At 38.8% G+C, this 14,229-nt stretch overlaps 2 protein-coding genes across 6 annotated transcripts in view; one reads left to right on the top strand and one right to left on the bottom strand.

Annotated features, from left to right (window-relative positions):
- Positions 1 to 230: 230 nt before the first annotated feature.
- The window catches only part of LOC123459474 (vegetative cell wall protein gp1-like), a 29,712-nt gene continuing 15,713 nt past the window's right edge, over positions 231 to 14,229 (bottom strand). The window contains exons 2-4 of the mRNA XM_045146097.1: positions 1,115 to 1,266; positions 383 to 1,078; positions 231 to 317 (exon numbers count right to left, since the gene is read on the bottom strand). Of these exons, the coding sequence (XP_045002032.1) occupies positions 231 to 317; positions 383 to 1,078; positions 1,115 to 1,266 (935 nt within the window). The remainder of the gene's footprint in view (positions 318 to 382; positions 1,079 to 1,114; positions 1,267 to 14,229) is intronic.
- Positions 267 to 14,229, top strand: part of Mef2a (myocyte enhancer factor 2A) — a 123,313-nt gene continuing 109,350 nt past the window's right edge. For 2 of the 5 annotated variants that reach the window (XM_045144970.1, XM_045144967.1), the window contains exon 1: positions 267 to 409. The gene's annotated coding sequence lies outside the window, so the exon portion shown is untranslated. The remainder of the gene's footprint in view (positions 410 to 14,229) is intronic. The other 3 variants (XM_045144968.1, XM_045144969.1, XM_045144971.1) reach the window with 2 other exon arrangements.

Here is a 14,229-nt window from a genome sequence, read left to right as displayed (position 1 = left end):
CTTCCCGTTCCCAGACCTCCCTCTTCCCCCCCTCACCTCCCCCACGCCCACCCTGGGATTCCTCAAAAGGGGAAAATGAATCGCCAAAAAGGACCCTTGAGAGGGAAGAAAGAGAGGAAGCCGAGGGGAAGGGAGAGGCCAGGGGCTGGCGGAGGGACACTGAGACGGACGGCGCGTAGTGCGCACGCGCGCCGCCAGGAACGAGTTCCGGTCTGGCCGAGGCCTGTCTCCTAAAAATAGCCCCGGTGCGGGGATCCGTGCGCCGACGTCCCGGCGAGTCCCGGGCTGAAGGAGGCGGCTCCGGGCTGCGCGGAGTGCTGTGGCAGGCCGAGCCGAGACGTGTGAGGAGTGTGAGTGAGTGTGTGTGCGTGTGCGCGCCCGCCCGCCCGCCGGCCGCGCCGGAGACACGGTGAGGGCCCGGGGACGGCGGCGGCGGCGGCGGTGGTGGAAGGGGCGGCGGCTGGGGTGAGGGGGGTCGGGCTGGGCTGAGGTGGGGGTGCCGGCGCGGGAGGGCGAGCCGGCCGGAGAGGGACAGCCCGGGACGAGGCCGCTCCGGCTGGGATGGGGCTCGGATGGGGGGGGGTTCGGAGGTGCGCGGCGGCGGGGCGGAGGCTCCGCGCGGGGTGGTGGTCGGCCCCGCGGGGTCGTCGTCGTCCTGGGGGTGGGGTGAAGGAGGGCTGTCTCCCCGCCTCCCCTTCTCTCCCCGACGGACGGGCGCGGCGGCGTGGCCGCGGGGAGCTCCGCCGCGCCGGGCTTGTCGCGGGCTGCTTCGCAGTGCGCGCCCCGTGCGCCTTCGGGGCCGGGCAGGGACGGTGGTGGACGTCTCCTCCGGGAAAGTTGAAGGAGTTCTCCGGGGGGCATCGGAAGCCCTGCGTTCCTTCCCCCGGCTCCCCGAGGCGCGGGCTCTCGCGTTTCGTGCCGGCGGCGGGCCGGGCGCTCGGTCCTGTGGTCGGACTTGAAGAGAAGTCCGCCCCCCCCCCACACTCCACCTCCACTTCTGCGCGGGGAGAAGCTCCGTAACATTTGGCTGTGAGCTCGGTGTGTGGAGGTCGGTGGCGGGGTCGGGATCGATCTGGGGCTAGCCGGGAGCGGAGGCCCAGGGTTCGGGGGTAACCTGCGGCTGTTCCCGGCGGGGACGACGGACGTCCTCCCGGATTCCGGGCTGCGCGGGGGGACGCGCTCGCTGCCCACCGCGCGCCGAGGGTGGTGTGCGCTGGAAACTTTGCCTTTTCGCTCCGATGTCATCTGTCTTTGGACACCGAAAGTCTAAAATGCAAACAAGTTTGCGAATAGTGAGCGTTTCTGAATTAGGTGTCGCCTCCCCCCCCCCCCGTGAAAAACGTAACCATCAAATCCGTGTTCAGACCTTAAATAGATTCCTGAGCTGTGAAGCGAGCCTCCTGTCATGACCCAGTAGGGAACCGTGTGTAGACTGAGTGCAACATAGTGTTAACCTGCATTTTAGTTTACAGTGAAATTGGGATCCCTGCAACTGCTATTAAAAAGACATGCTGTGATGTGTTGACAAGAGTATATGTATTTTAGAACTTACAATGCCTACCTTTTTTTTTTTTTCAAATTTGTAGCGCTGCATGTTTCCTTTTGGTCTTGTATCGTCTATTACTGTATGAAATGAGGTTTTCTAAAGCGGTAATTAGGTATATATTACACAAGAGTACTTTCCCTTTAAGAATCCAGCTGTGTTGTTTTGGCAACTGCTAAGTAGTCTAGTTGTCAGTTTTAAAACCCATGTTACCTTGGCGGTACTTGAACGGTCTGTGGAAAAGGTAAACAAAATAGTTTTTTTTTTTTTTAGCTTCTTTTAATGTGAGTTTAAGAAATGAGGGTAAAAACAATTGTTTTGTGCCATTATTTCTCTGCTATGTACATTTTTGGTTTGTTTTTGTATATTTTGGGAAGCTTTTGACATTCTTTTCCTGCAAATGGCAACTTTTTTTTTTTTGTATCAGGGAGTGAAATGTTAATATTAAAGTACAGGGCCGTTTAATTAGGGTTTATTTTTACTGTGGTGTTTATACAAATGGTGTTTAAATTCACGTGTTTGTGTGTCCTATAAGACGGTAATATTAGTATTTATTTTCTATATGATGGCGTCATTGAACTGGAATTATTTTTATTTTAATTTTCAGTCAGCATTTTTGCAAAGATAACATACTAATGAAAGTTTTCTGAAGAACTGAAACTAGCCATTTGAGTGTTTGTAGAGTCCAGATTAATAATTTTGTTGGGAGAGTACTTCCAAAGATACTTATATACTAAAGCAGTCAGTGTTTGTCAAGTAATAGTGGCTTTTCTAAACACAATTATTGGTTTATCTGTTTCCTTCATTTCACACTATAGTTATGAACATATATAGCATACAATAATATATAAGTCAGTCAGTCTTTTTCATTAAAAATAAACCCAAAACTGATCGTTCTAAAAGACAAAAATGGAGAGTGATCAAGGGAAGGAATAGCTTTTTAAGGCTGAAAAATGATTGTAATGTCACCATGTTGAATTATGACTTGAGAATAACTATCTGTGTAGGGTTTTTATTTTCCACAGCAGGTATATAACAACATTTTTTTTTCATTTTTGGTGGTGGTGGTGTTTAATGTGATTGGCAACAGTCTTTTAAAAATGTTGAATTGTTTCACATGGTAAGGATGTTTTCTTCAGAGCAAGGTCATAGCTGTGTTTGAACATGGTTGAAAGTTTGATAGTATAGTTAATTAGATCTTTGATTTATGTTCTGATTTAGAAGGAGCCACAAGCAAATTTATTATTGCAAAGTAATGTGCTTGCCACTCAGTCTTAGAAGTCTCTCCTTCCTCCTCTTTGCAGCTTTAGTCTGGCAAGAGGTTTTGAGTGTAACTTAAATGAAGATGATGTTGGATTCTTTTTGGAGGCTTTCCAATTTCAAATATTCTGTTTTATCAGATCATACTCCTATTGTTTGTTTTAATTCATTGTTCATATGAATGTTGCAATGTCCAGTATAAGGTTTCTCTTAGCAGAGAAGGGACTATGAGAATACTGCTTTGTGAATTGAAAAGCATCACTATTGCCTTTTAATTCTAGGTCAGAAAAAAAAGCAGTGAATGTGGGAAGTGAATGCCTTCTCTCAATGTTTAAGTAGAAACGAAGAGTAAATAGAGAAATTAATTTTTTCCGTTAGATACCTCTTGTAAGAGGTTTTTTTTTTCCCCCTGACATGTTGACCCCAATTACTAGCCCTCAAAAAGGAAGGTTGCTTGACTTTGTAGTCAGATCTTGAGTTAGGTACTAGTTACATTGCTGACAGTTATAAAATCTCATCTGTAAAATGGGAAGGAATTATTCTACTTGCCCCATGGTCTTAAGATTTAAATGAGATGAGGGTAGAAGTGTCTAGCTTGCTACCCAAGGCTTAATGTACAAAAACGATTATTTCCTGATCTCCTTCTATCCTTTCTTACTTTAGTCTATTCCTTCCTATGGGGATATGTGCGTGTGTGCGCGCACGCGCGTGCCGGTGTGTGTGTGTGTGTGTGTGTGTGTGTGTGTGTGTGTATACCTACTATGCCCAGGATTGATATGTTTAGTATTTGTGACCAAAAAGGACTGCATATGATACATGAATGCAGAAGGATGCTTGCTTATGTTTGTTTTGGATAAAGTATCTTAATGCTAATGTCTTTAGTTTATTGTCACATTATACATAAAATGCTTAGTTGTTAAAGTAAAGTTCTACTTTAGAGTTTTGTTTCACAATGGTAGTTGGCATTTAGTCTCTATAATCTTCTCTCCTTTTAAATATTAGAGTTAACATATAAGTAGCTTTCCAATACTTAAGTGGATTGTCTTAATAATTATGAGTTATTTTCAAAGTATTGTTTTTAGCATTTGAAATTGGAGAAAAGATTTGCATAACTTGTCTGAAAGAAATATACTTAAAAATAACTTTTCCTTAGTAGGAAACTATAATTTTTTATACTTTATTTATCTGGTCTGTAAAGCTTAATGACTTTTATCTGAGTACTGTATAATAAATGGACTGTCAACTTTATTGTAGTTAAGAGTACAAATTTGTTTGTTAATTAGTAAATTTTATACAAAGCATAGGATTTATGTTGGTACTAATTTAATACAATTTCATACAGGTGATTTGTCAACTTCAATATTTGCACTAACTGAATATTAATATTTACCACTTTTAGTATTTCATTTAATATTAAGGTAAAGCCAGTAACATGTAAGTTAAAAAACTAAGATTTGTGTATGAGGTGGAATACCATATTTGGACTTTGAATAATGGTATGTTATTTTTTTAATAGTGTAGCAACTGGTGATGTAGACGGTCTGAGGAGTTAACACAGGTGAACAACAGACATTAATTAGATTTCTGGTAAATGTCAACAAGGCACAACTCATATTGCTGTGCCTTGAACCCAGGACCTTATGCATATGAAGTAACTCCTGATCTAAGTCCAGCCCTTCAAGGCTCATCTTTTTATGATTGCTTTGAATTAATGCTTACTCAATCTTTGACACAAAAATGCAAACCATATACGTTTAAAAAAACTCTTACCAATAACATTTTATGCTTTCAAAACTGTTTTCTGGGGCTGGAGAGATGGCTTAGTGGTTAAGGTGCTTGCCTGCAAAGCCTAAGGACCTATGTTTGACTCCCCAAGCCCCACATAAGCCAGATGCACAAGGTGATGCATGCAGAAAGTCACACATGCGCACAAGGTGGTGCATGGTCTGGAGTTGGATTGCAGTGACAAGAGGTCCTGTATGCAAATTCTTTCTCTCATTAAAAAAAATCAGTAATGGGTGGTAAAAATTGTACTATATGAATTGGCTATTTTTATGACCAAAATCATGCAGATGCAGTTTGACTTTGATTTATTTGAGGTAGGATTTGTGACCCTTGGAACAAAGATCTACTTTTCTGTTTGATCTGGTAAGATAACTAGTAACTTTTGGGGCTTACTAAAAACAAGGCACTCTTGCATTGTATTTACTTGTCTTGTTTTTGTCCTCACTCCCAGCAAAATTGTATTTCTAAAATTCAGATCTTCATGCCAGTTTTAAAAAACTTTAAGGCATGTGAAAGATCTGTAGAGAGGCCATAATGTAAGGTTAAGAATTTTGGACCCTAAAATCAGATTAAGTGACAATGACTTCTCTATTTACTATATTCTTTGACAAGTCCTCTGTTTTTGTGGGCCAAATTATAAAAGATAATGATTATAACATCAGCTCCATAGTTTTTGAGAGAGGTGTTTGTTAAGTACAATGGCTGATAACAGTGAAAGGGGATGTTAAGGGCTCAAGATTAGAGCCCTTGAATCCCAAACCCTAGGATTGTGTTTGCATTTAACCAAAGAATTGAGCAAACCAAACTGAGAAGGATAATTATTAAATTATTATATTTATTAGGGAAGTATGGAACTAAGGGAAGGAAAATGATACACCTATGTGGGCCTAGAAAAAACATGAAGAGAGAGATAAAAGAGAAAATACAGAGAACTCCTACCATGTGGAGGGCAAGAGGGGTTAGAGAGCCCAGGTAGGAGTAAGGGAAGCTTACCAGGACCTCAGAGTTCAGTAGCTGACCCAGAGAGCTCACCCTCCCTCCCCTGGTGAATGTATTTATAATCTTTATGGTGCTGGGTCCTACCTTCTGGCTCAGGTGAGCTAGAGAGACAGTTGATTGGTCTGAGCTTTAGGCTAGCTCAGAAAGAGGCTAGCCATGATGCCAAGTTCTGGGGACAAACTTGATAATTACAAAGTCAGGATTAGATTTAAATTGTAGGAAAGGGGACCTCCCTCCCAGGAGTGGCTCAAATGGTTTGTGGAACAGGTCTAGGGAAGAGATAAGATGTCAGATCATTCTTTGATGTCTGGCAAAGTGGAGACTGCAGGAATAGGCCCAATGACATTCCTACTTTTTACTTTCAGAGACCGAGTCACCCTAAACTACCTGACAAAGATACCCTCTCAATAGCATGCAGAATTTTTCAAGTTCTATTACTACTCCATGGCTTGTTTGGAAGATGATTGCATTTCTGTCTTTCCAGACTCATTGTCAGCCACTACTTTTTGTTTCCTGTGCCTTAGCCAAGACCAGCTGTTTGCTTTTCCCTGAAAAGGCCATGCATTTCCATGCTGATGACTCCTACTTTTTTCTGGAATAAAGTCTGCTTAAGCTGTATATGTTCTTAGACATCTATTTCTGATTTCATATGTAATATTTAGCCATATAGTTAAAATACAACTAGTTTTTCCTCTGTGCTGTCTTTCTTCCTTCTTCCTAAAACTTTGTGCCTCTGTTATCATTCCTCATATCAGTGAAATGACTGTATTCAAACCAGAAACATGATATTCTTGGTTCGTGCATTTATTCTCTAATCTATCTCCCTGTTTTGTTGTCCTTCATAAGTTATGTTGAGCTCATCCACTGCTTTTAGTCTTTACTGCCTCTTTGTTCTAAGTTCTTTTGTGTGAATTTTTACAGTAGCCTCTTGAGGACTTGCTCCCTGACTCTATCTATCTCCCTTCTCTCTCTCTTTCTTTTCTTTTCTTTTTTTTCCTGAACTAGTCTCATGTAGTCTTATGTTGGCCTCAAACTTACTGTGCGGTTGAAGATGAACATTGAGTTCATTTTTTTTTTTTAAAGACAGAGTCTCAGTATGAAGCTGGGCTAATTTGTTGATGGTCCTGCCTCACCTCCCAGGATTATAGGTGTGTACCTCCAGAACCTGTGGTTTGTTTTTTTTTTTTAATCATCTTCCATACAAGCTCTTTATTCACACAGCAACCCTAGGGATCATTCTAAAAGCTTAAATCAGGCATTTCTTGCATAAAATCATCCAGTGACTTGTCATTTCTTTCAAAATAATGCCTATATTCCATGGCCTAAATATACCTATAATCTTTCTTCTTATCATTAAATGCTTTATTTGCTGAACACATAGGCAGGACTCCTCTAACCCTCTGCACTATCCAACTGGGTATTCATATGACTTTATCAGCCAAAAGTGTTGTTGGATTTTGGCACAAATCTATCTACCCAGAGGCTTACTCTGGCAATTTAATGTTGCACTGTGTCACGTTACACTCTCACACAGATTATTTTCATTATGACACTTCTAAATTGCTGTGTATCTGATTTGTTTAGTTGTTGCTTATTTACATCCTTGCCTGACTATCAAATACATGAAGGTAGGGAAGCCTCATCACTCTTGCTCACTGCTATATCCCCAGGCATTAGTAGCACACTGTCTGCACTTGGAAGATACTGAATATTGAAAGAATGCATCTGTATCTTAGTTCATGTTTCCCCAGTGATTAGAATACTCCCTTGTTCATAGATGTACTGAACTACTGATCCTTTTTAAGTCCTACCTTAAATGTCATGTCTATAAGTTTTTCTCTCCTGCTCTTGTATGCTTCCAAAGCCTTTGATACATACATTATGTGGAGAGTAAATCCCATTTTAGAGTATTACAATTTGGCTGTTTTTGTATGTTCTTTTCACCATCCTGTTCATAGTACTAGACATTGAATGACTTCTCATAGAATGTTGAAGTGAGTGAAAGTTGCTGTAATCAACCACAAATAACCAACCACAGACCACTTTTCCCACATCAAAATTTAAAAATTATAAAATACTTTGAGAACAGGTACAAGAGTATTATGATGAACTCCCATATACCTTTGCCTAGACTCACCAGTTGTTAACATTTGCCACATCACTTTTTAAAATCACTCCATATATTTGCAAAGTATGCACACAAAGTATGGAAATAGAGCTTTATTTACAGTTTGATATTCCCTGATTATATCTTCTGGAGTATGGCTCAGCATATACACATCTAAGGCAGAATATCACAGATGCCTTTACAGGAATAGTTGGAACTGTTACATCAGTGCATTTATGCATTGCTAACAAGAAAATCACACATTAAACATATAATGATAGTGAATCATTGCACTGTAATAACAGGAATCTATGATTTCTTTTCTCCTCTTTTGCCCTCTCCTTTTAAAACTTTTTATTGACAACTCCCATAAATATTGATCATATACCATGATCATAATCCCCTCTATGACTCCCCTTTACCCCCTGCCAAACCTCACCTCCACTGTCTCTCTCTCTCTTTTCAACTAGTCTCTTTTCTGTTTTCATATCATCATTTTTTCTCCTATTATGCAGGTCATGTGTAAGTAGCATCAGTCACTGTGAGGTCATGAATATAAAGGCCTCTTTTTCTTCTTACTCCTTTAAATGTTATTAGTAAATTATTTGAGAATAAATTATACACATTGTGATCCTTTACTCTGTAAATGCTTTAGCTGTTACCTCTTAAGGCAGAGACATATTCTTAAATAATCACAGTATGCTGGGTCTAAGAAATTCAGTATTGATCTTATTTGATACAGTTCATGTTGAAAAATGTCCAGTTGTGCTAGTAATATTTGTAATAGCATATTTTCCTGATATTGTGCTTTGCATTTTTTAAAATTTAAATTTAGCATTTTAGTTAGCATACAGAGATTTAGGTATCATTCATTCTGGAATTTTCAAATAACATTTGTTTTAGTTGATTCTCGTCCCTTTTCCTCTACCCAGCCTCTCTGTCTTCACTCCTCCTAGTATCCTCACCACTTTTGTTTACATGTCACAAGTGTCCATTTGCCCTTCTCTCATCCCTCTTTCTACCCTTCTTATACTTGCTCTTGGTTACATTCTACTTATATAAGGTTTACCCATGTTGCCTCCCCCCACCCCGTCCCCATATACATACAGATATTGTAAGCTAGGATCCACATATCAGAGGAAACATGTGGTGTTGGTCTGTCTGAGTTTGGTTCACTTCACTCAATATAATTCTTTCTAGGTCTGTCCATTTTCCAGAAAATTTTGTAATTTCAATTTGTATCCCGCTAAATAGAATTCTATTGTATATATATATTGTCATCTTTTCATCATCCAGGCATCTGATCATGTATGTCTAGGCTGCTTCCATTCCTTAGCTCTTGTAAATAGAGCAGCAATAAACATGGATGTGTGTGTCTGTAGGAGAATGTGGATGTATGCCCAGTGGGTGATATAACTTGGTCATAGGACTGTTCTCAGTTTTTGAGAAAGCTCTCTACTGATTTCCATAATAGTTATTGGCATTCCCACCAGAAGGATAAGAATTCCTCTTTCCATGTACTTTTGCCATCATTTACTGTTGTAGCATTTTTATTCTTTAAATCTGAAACAGTTCTTGAACCTTATTTGGTCTTTCCTAACGTTCATAGTTTTGAAGAAGATAGGCCCTTTGTTTTGATAGGACGTCCATGAGTTTAAATTTGTTCTTTTGGTCTATGTAATTACATTCATGTTATGCTCTTTTGGTAAAAATCCCATCTAAGTGATCAAAATATCCTTGCTCTATGGTATATCATATCAGCTGACAGTATGATGTCTGCTTGATGATCCTGGTGACATTTACTTTGCTCATTTAGTTACCTTGCTGGCTTTTTCCATTATAAAAGATGTCACCATTCCTTTTCCTATTGTTGAGTAATCAGTTTAATTTTACCCAGAAATGTTTAGGTAATGGCTTTAGCACCCATTGACGAACTATACATATAGTGGTTGCAGATGGTGTTTTACTGGCATTCCTTTTACAATGTGTAGTTGACCTTTTATTCAGTTGTAAAAGATATTCCTTCTCATTTGCGTATTTGATATTGTAGTAGTCAACTTCAGCATTGCTGGAATGAACCTCCAGACACAGTTATGAGAGGAAGGGCATTTATTTGAAGTTTATAGATCCAGGTGAAGTTGTATAGTGGTGGAAGAATTTGGCTCCCTTTCTCAGGTCCATGCAGAGAGAGCAAAGCAACTACTGTACCAGCATAAACAAGCACATTCCAGGAGCCCTCCCCCCCCCCCCAATCAGAATTCAGGTACTCTGTATATCTTTTGCCTGGGATTCCAGATCCAGCCCCCAGTAACACCTCCTCCAGTCAGACAGCTGAATATCCAAGTTATAGCTTGAATAAAACCAACTTCGTTCTTTCCCTTGTCTTAAGGTTATAAATGTCCTTGATCTTTTAAAGAGTACTGGTCTTTTTTTTTTTTTGGTTGACTATCAATTTGGTTTTCACAGATGCTTTTCTCTGATTATTTTGGATTATGCATTTCTGCAATAGCATTACTGAGGTAATGGTATATTAGAAGATTTGTTTTAGGATTGTATGTTAACTTCTTTTTATTAAATATTTTTATTTATTTATTAGAGGGATTGAACGGATTGTGCCAGGGTCTCTTACCACTTCAAATGAACTCCAGTTACATGTGCCACTTTGTGCATCTGGCTGTACTAGAGAGTACTGGGGAATCAAACTCAGCCTGTCAGGTTTTACAAGCCAGCACCTTTATCTGCTGAGCCATCTCCCCAGCCTTAATGTCAGTGTCTTATTACTGATGTTGTTAATCTGTTCTCTTAATTTAGGTGGTGTCTTCTGTTTTCTCTGTCAAGTCATAGTTTCTTTCCTTATAATGGATATTTATCTAAAGGGAAGTATTTGGGGGCTGTGCTAATTTCCAGAATCTCTTCAAACTTTGATCTATTCATTTTTGAATCAGATATCACCATAGTGGAGTTCATTTCCTATTGATTGTTTTGTATTTTTCTTGTTGCTTTCCCATTTATTTACTAATCTTCTGTACTGAAAAGGCATTTGTTTTTCTTTATTTATTATATCATATTAGTGCAAACTCAGAGATACCTATTTTATTTTGTAGGTGCTATTTGACTGATGCTGTTGTGCATTGTATTGTTAAAGTCCTAGTTAGACCACTGAAAGAGCTCCTTTCCTTTCTCCTGTGTCTTTCTAATATATCTTCATCCTTTTTAGGCACCTTCTTATAAGAAATAGCAGGTTCATCTTAGCTGATGGAGCTAAGAAATATATGTGTGTATATTGACCCACATATGCATACACATCCTCCGGCAGTTCTGTCATACAGCATGTGTGTTCTTAACAATCTGTATATAGCAAAAAATCCTGCAGTGAAAACCACAAAGTTTCATAGGATCAGTGAGATTAGGAAAAGGACACTTTGCCAGTGAAACTGTAAAAGAAAGGATTAAGAATGTAATCATAATTAAAATTGTAGCATAGTTTCAGACCTGTTACATTGTTAACTATTGTCTAAGTGCATAATAAATACGACATTTACCATGAAGAGTGTGCTCTTGGGAATGAATGTCCCAAGCCTGTGAGTTACTGGGAAGTGGTGAGAGAATTCCAGAAATCAGATGAAACATATACCAGATACAGCTCTCTAGTGTCTCAGATGTGGGAGACTGTTAGAGCTCATTTGAGTCAATTCTCCTTTGGATATTTTTCAGTGTGGGCTTCATTTCTGTGACAGTTTATTACCTCCTACTCCATTTATAAATTCAACCAGCTCTGAATTTCTTGTATTTTACCATATCTGTAAGTTTTAGATTTCTGATTCAGGTTGCTTTTCATATCCTCAAATGTATATTTGTATATATTTATTTCTGTTTAGAGTATTTATTGGCTTATCACTTTTTTCTTGCTTTGAGATGATTAATTGGGGGTGAGATGAGTCCTTCATTTGATATGTGTCAAATCCTGCTTCCTGATAGTTTGGACTTTTGTTTATTTTTATGTTACAAAGGCACTGTACGTACTTATAGATTCAGAACAGTTTTTCTTCAATGATTTTTATTTGTCTGTTTTAATGGTTAGAGAAGGGTTGCAAGAACTTTATAAGTATGTCTTGTTTGTTTAACCTTAAAAATTTCCCATTTTTCCATTTTGCTGTTCCACACAACCACCAAAAGGGTACTTCTCTGTACCATTTTGTCCTTGTTCCTCCTTTCCCCCCATCCCTCCCTCTCAAGCTGTGTATTGTATGGCACTAGGTTCTTGTAAGACTCCTGGTCCTTCATATCAGCAGAAATTTGAAATTCCTTCCCTATAGTTTGTGTTCTGATCTGCCTAGATGCTTTCCTAGCATTTTCAGATTTAGAGTGTCTCTTTTATTTTTGATAGTCTTTCAGCATGGCCTCAGGCAACCCCTTGCTAGCCTCATTCCCACAAAGTCTTGTGTTAGAGTTGGAGCATGTAATAGCTTAAGAGAAAGTGAAGGTATTTGGGTATTCAGTTTTCACTCAGTTGTTTTGCTGTAACAGCACTCTTAGTCTTCAAGCTATGCTAGATGTGCTAGACTAGGCTTCAGAAAGTATCTTGGAGGAGGTGAAATAAGTCAATTAAATATTCTTTCTTCACTCTCATAGCAAATGGATGTTGGTTCTAAATTATTGTTAGAGCCTTAATACTGTTTTTCTTAAAAACAAAATTACTAAATAAAAGGCTTGTGTCTATTAAATAATTTGAAAATGTCTTGGTCTTATTAGTATGTGAGCAATAGGGTCTGCTGTAGTTAGTCAAGATCTTCCTTTTGTTATTTTTATTTAGTTAACATTTAGTAATTGAAGTTTTCTGAAAAGGTGACTTCTGTACTTGTAAATTGTTCTGATAGGTGTTAACTTTTTTGAATAATTAAGTTATATCACTCTATCTTTTTCTTACTTTTGGTTTTCTCAGTTGTACTCGACAGTTGTGCATTGCTGTCAGTGACTAGTAAATCTGATGTTATTCTGGGCTACACTCATTATTATGTTTATCAGGGTGCTAAATCTGTTACCTGTAGCTAAAGTGCATTGATTCTCTTACTTTTATATATTTTTAACAATATTTTATTTTATTTATTTATGTGACAGAGAAAGAGGGAGAGAGAGAAAATGGGCGTGCCAGGGCCTCCAGTCAGTGCAAACGAACTCCAGATGCGTGTGCCCCCTTGTGCATCTGGCTAACATAGGTTCTGGGGGATAGAACCTGGGTCCTTTGGCTTTGCAGGCAAATGCCTTAACTGCTAAGCCATCCCTCCAACTCTGTTTTCTGTTTTTTAACATGAGAAATTTAACATAATGGTGGTGTTGAGTGAAATTCTTTTTACTTGTTTTTACTTGTTTTTTTTTAATTTAGTCCCTAAAATACTTTTGCTCTTGACATTTCCTTTAAAAAAAAATTAATTGAATTTTTACTTATTAGAGAGAGAGGTAAAGAGAGAGAGAATGGATGTGTCAGGGCCTCTAGCCACTGTAGACAAACTCCAGATGCATATCCCACCTTGTGCATCTGGCTTACATAGGTACTGGGGAGTTGAACCTGGGTCCTTAGGCTTTGCAGGCAAGTGCCATAACCACTAAGCCATTTCTCCAGCCCCAGACTTTTTTTCTTTAGGAATATTTTTAGAAAAATTTTTGTTATTGTTGGCAGTGTCAGTTTTTATATTGGAGTAGAAGTTGACCTGTTTAATTACTCATTATACATTACTTTAAAAAAAATTAAAGGTCACATTGACTTTAAACATCTGAATTCTTTTATAATATAAATCAAGACATACAATGACTATCTTTGGAATTATCCACATAGGTTTTGAACTATATTTAAATGAAGTTAGTATCTATTCCTTATGTTTGCATTGGAACCTCATTACAAATTTCCATAAGTCTTAAGTGATGACAGGTGTTTCATGCCTTTGCTTGAATGAACACTTTTGTCAGAATTGTTATATTTTGTTGATCATCTACTCCTTTTATTTTGACTGAATTCTGAAACTCCCAAAATAATGACCTTGATCCTGCTCCTCTGACTCATTTTGTGGATTCTATCTCTTACCCCTTTCTACTGCTTCAAGTATTGTTTCTATTCTATTGATTTAGCATAGAAATACATAAAAAGTGTAGCTTTATGCTTCTTAGAGGCAATGGCTTACTGAGTGAATTTGATTAATTATCATGCTGTATTGATTAAGTGACAGGTGATTAGGGGATGCTACCTGGGCAAGTTGATATTTGCTTCAGATTCAGATGGATATCAAGTTTACCATTAGGTAAGTAGAAAAGCTATTCTACACAGGGAGCCAAAACAGCTTGTGAGTAGGTAACAGTTGGGTTAGAATGGAGGAAAGGCTTTTCAGGGGCAAAAGCTAATATTGTGGAAAATCAGATTGTAGATGTTCACACAAAGACCTGAATGTTAAATATTTTGAATTTTGTTCTTCAGCTAAAGAAGAACCATTGAAAGTTTTTAAGATTGGATGTCATGAAGCCTTCTTTAATATGTTCATATGAA

This window comes from Jaculus jaculus, chromosome 3 (genome assembly GCF_020740685.1).
Source record: "Jaculus jaculus isolate mJacJac1 chromosome 3, mJacJac1.mat.Y.cur, whole genome shotgun sequence".
NCBI lineage: Eukaryota > Metazoa > Chordata > Mammalia > Rodentia > Dipodidae > Jaculus > Jaculus jaculus.
Note: the sequence above shows the minus strand (reverse complement) of the source record. Positions and strands in the feature narration are given on the sequence as shown.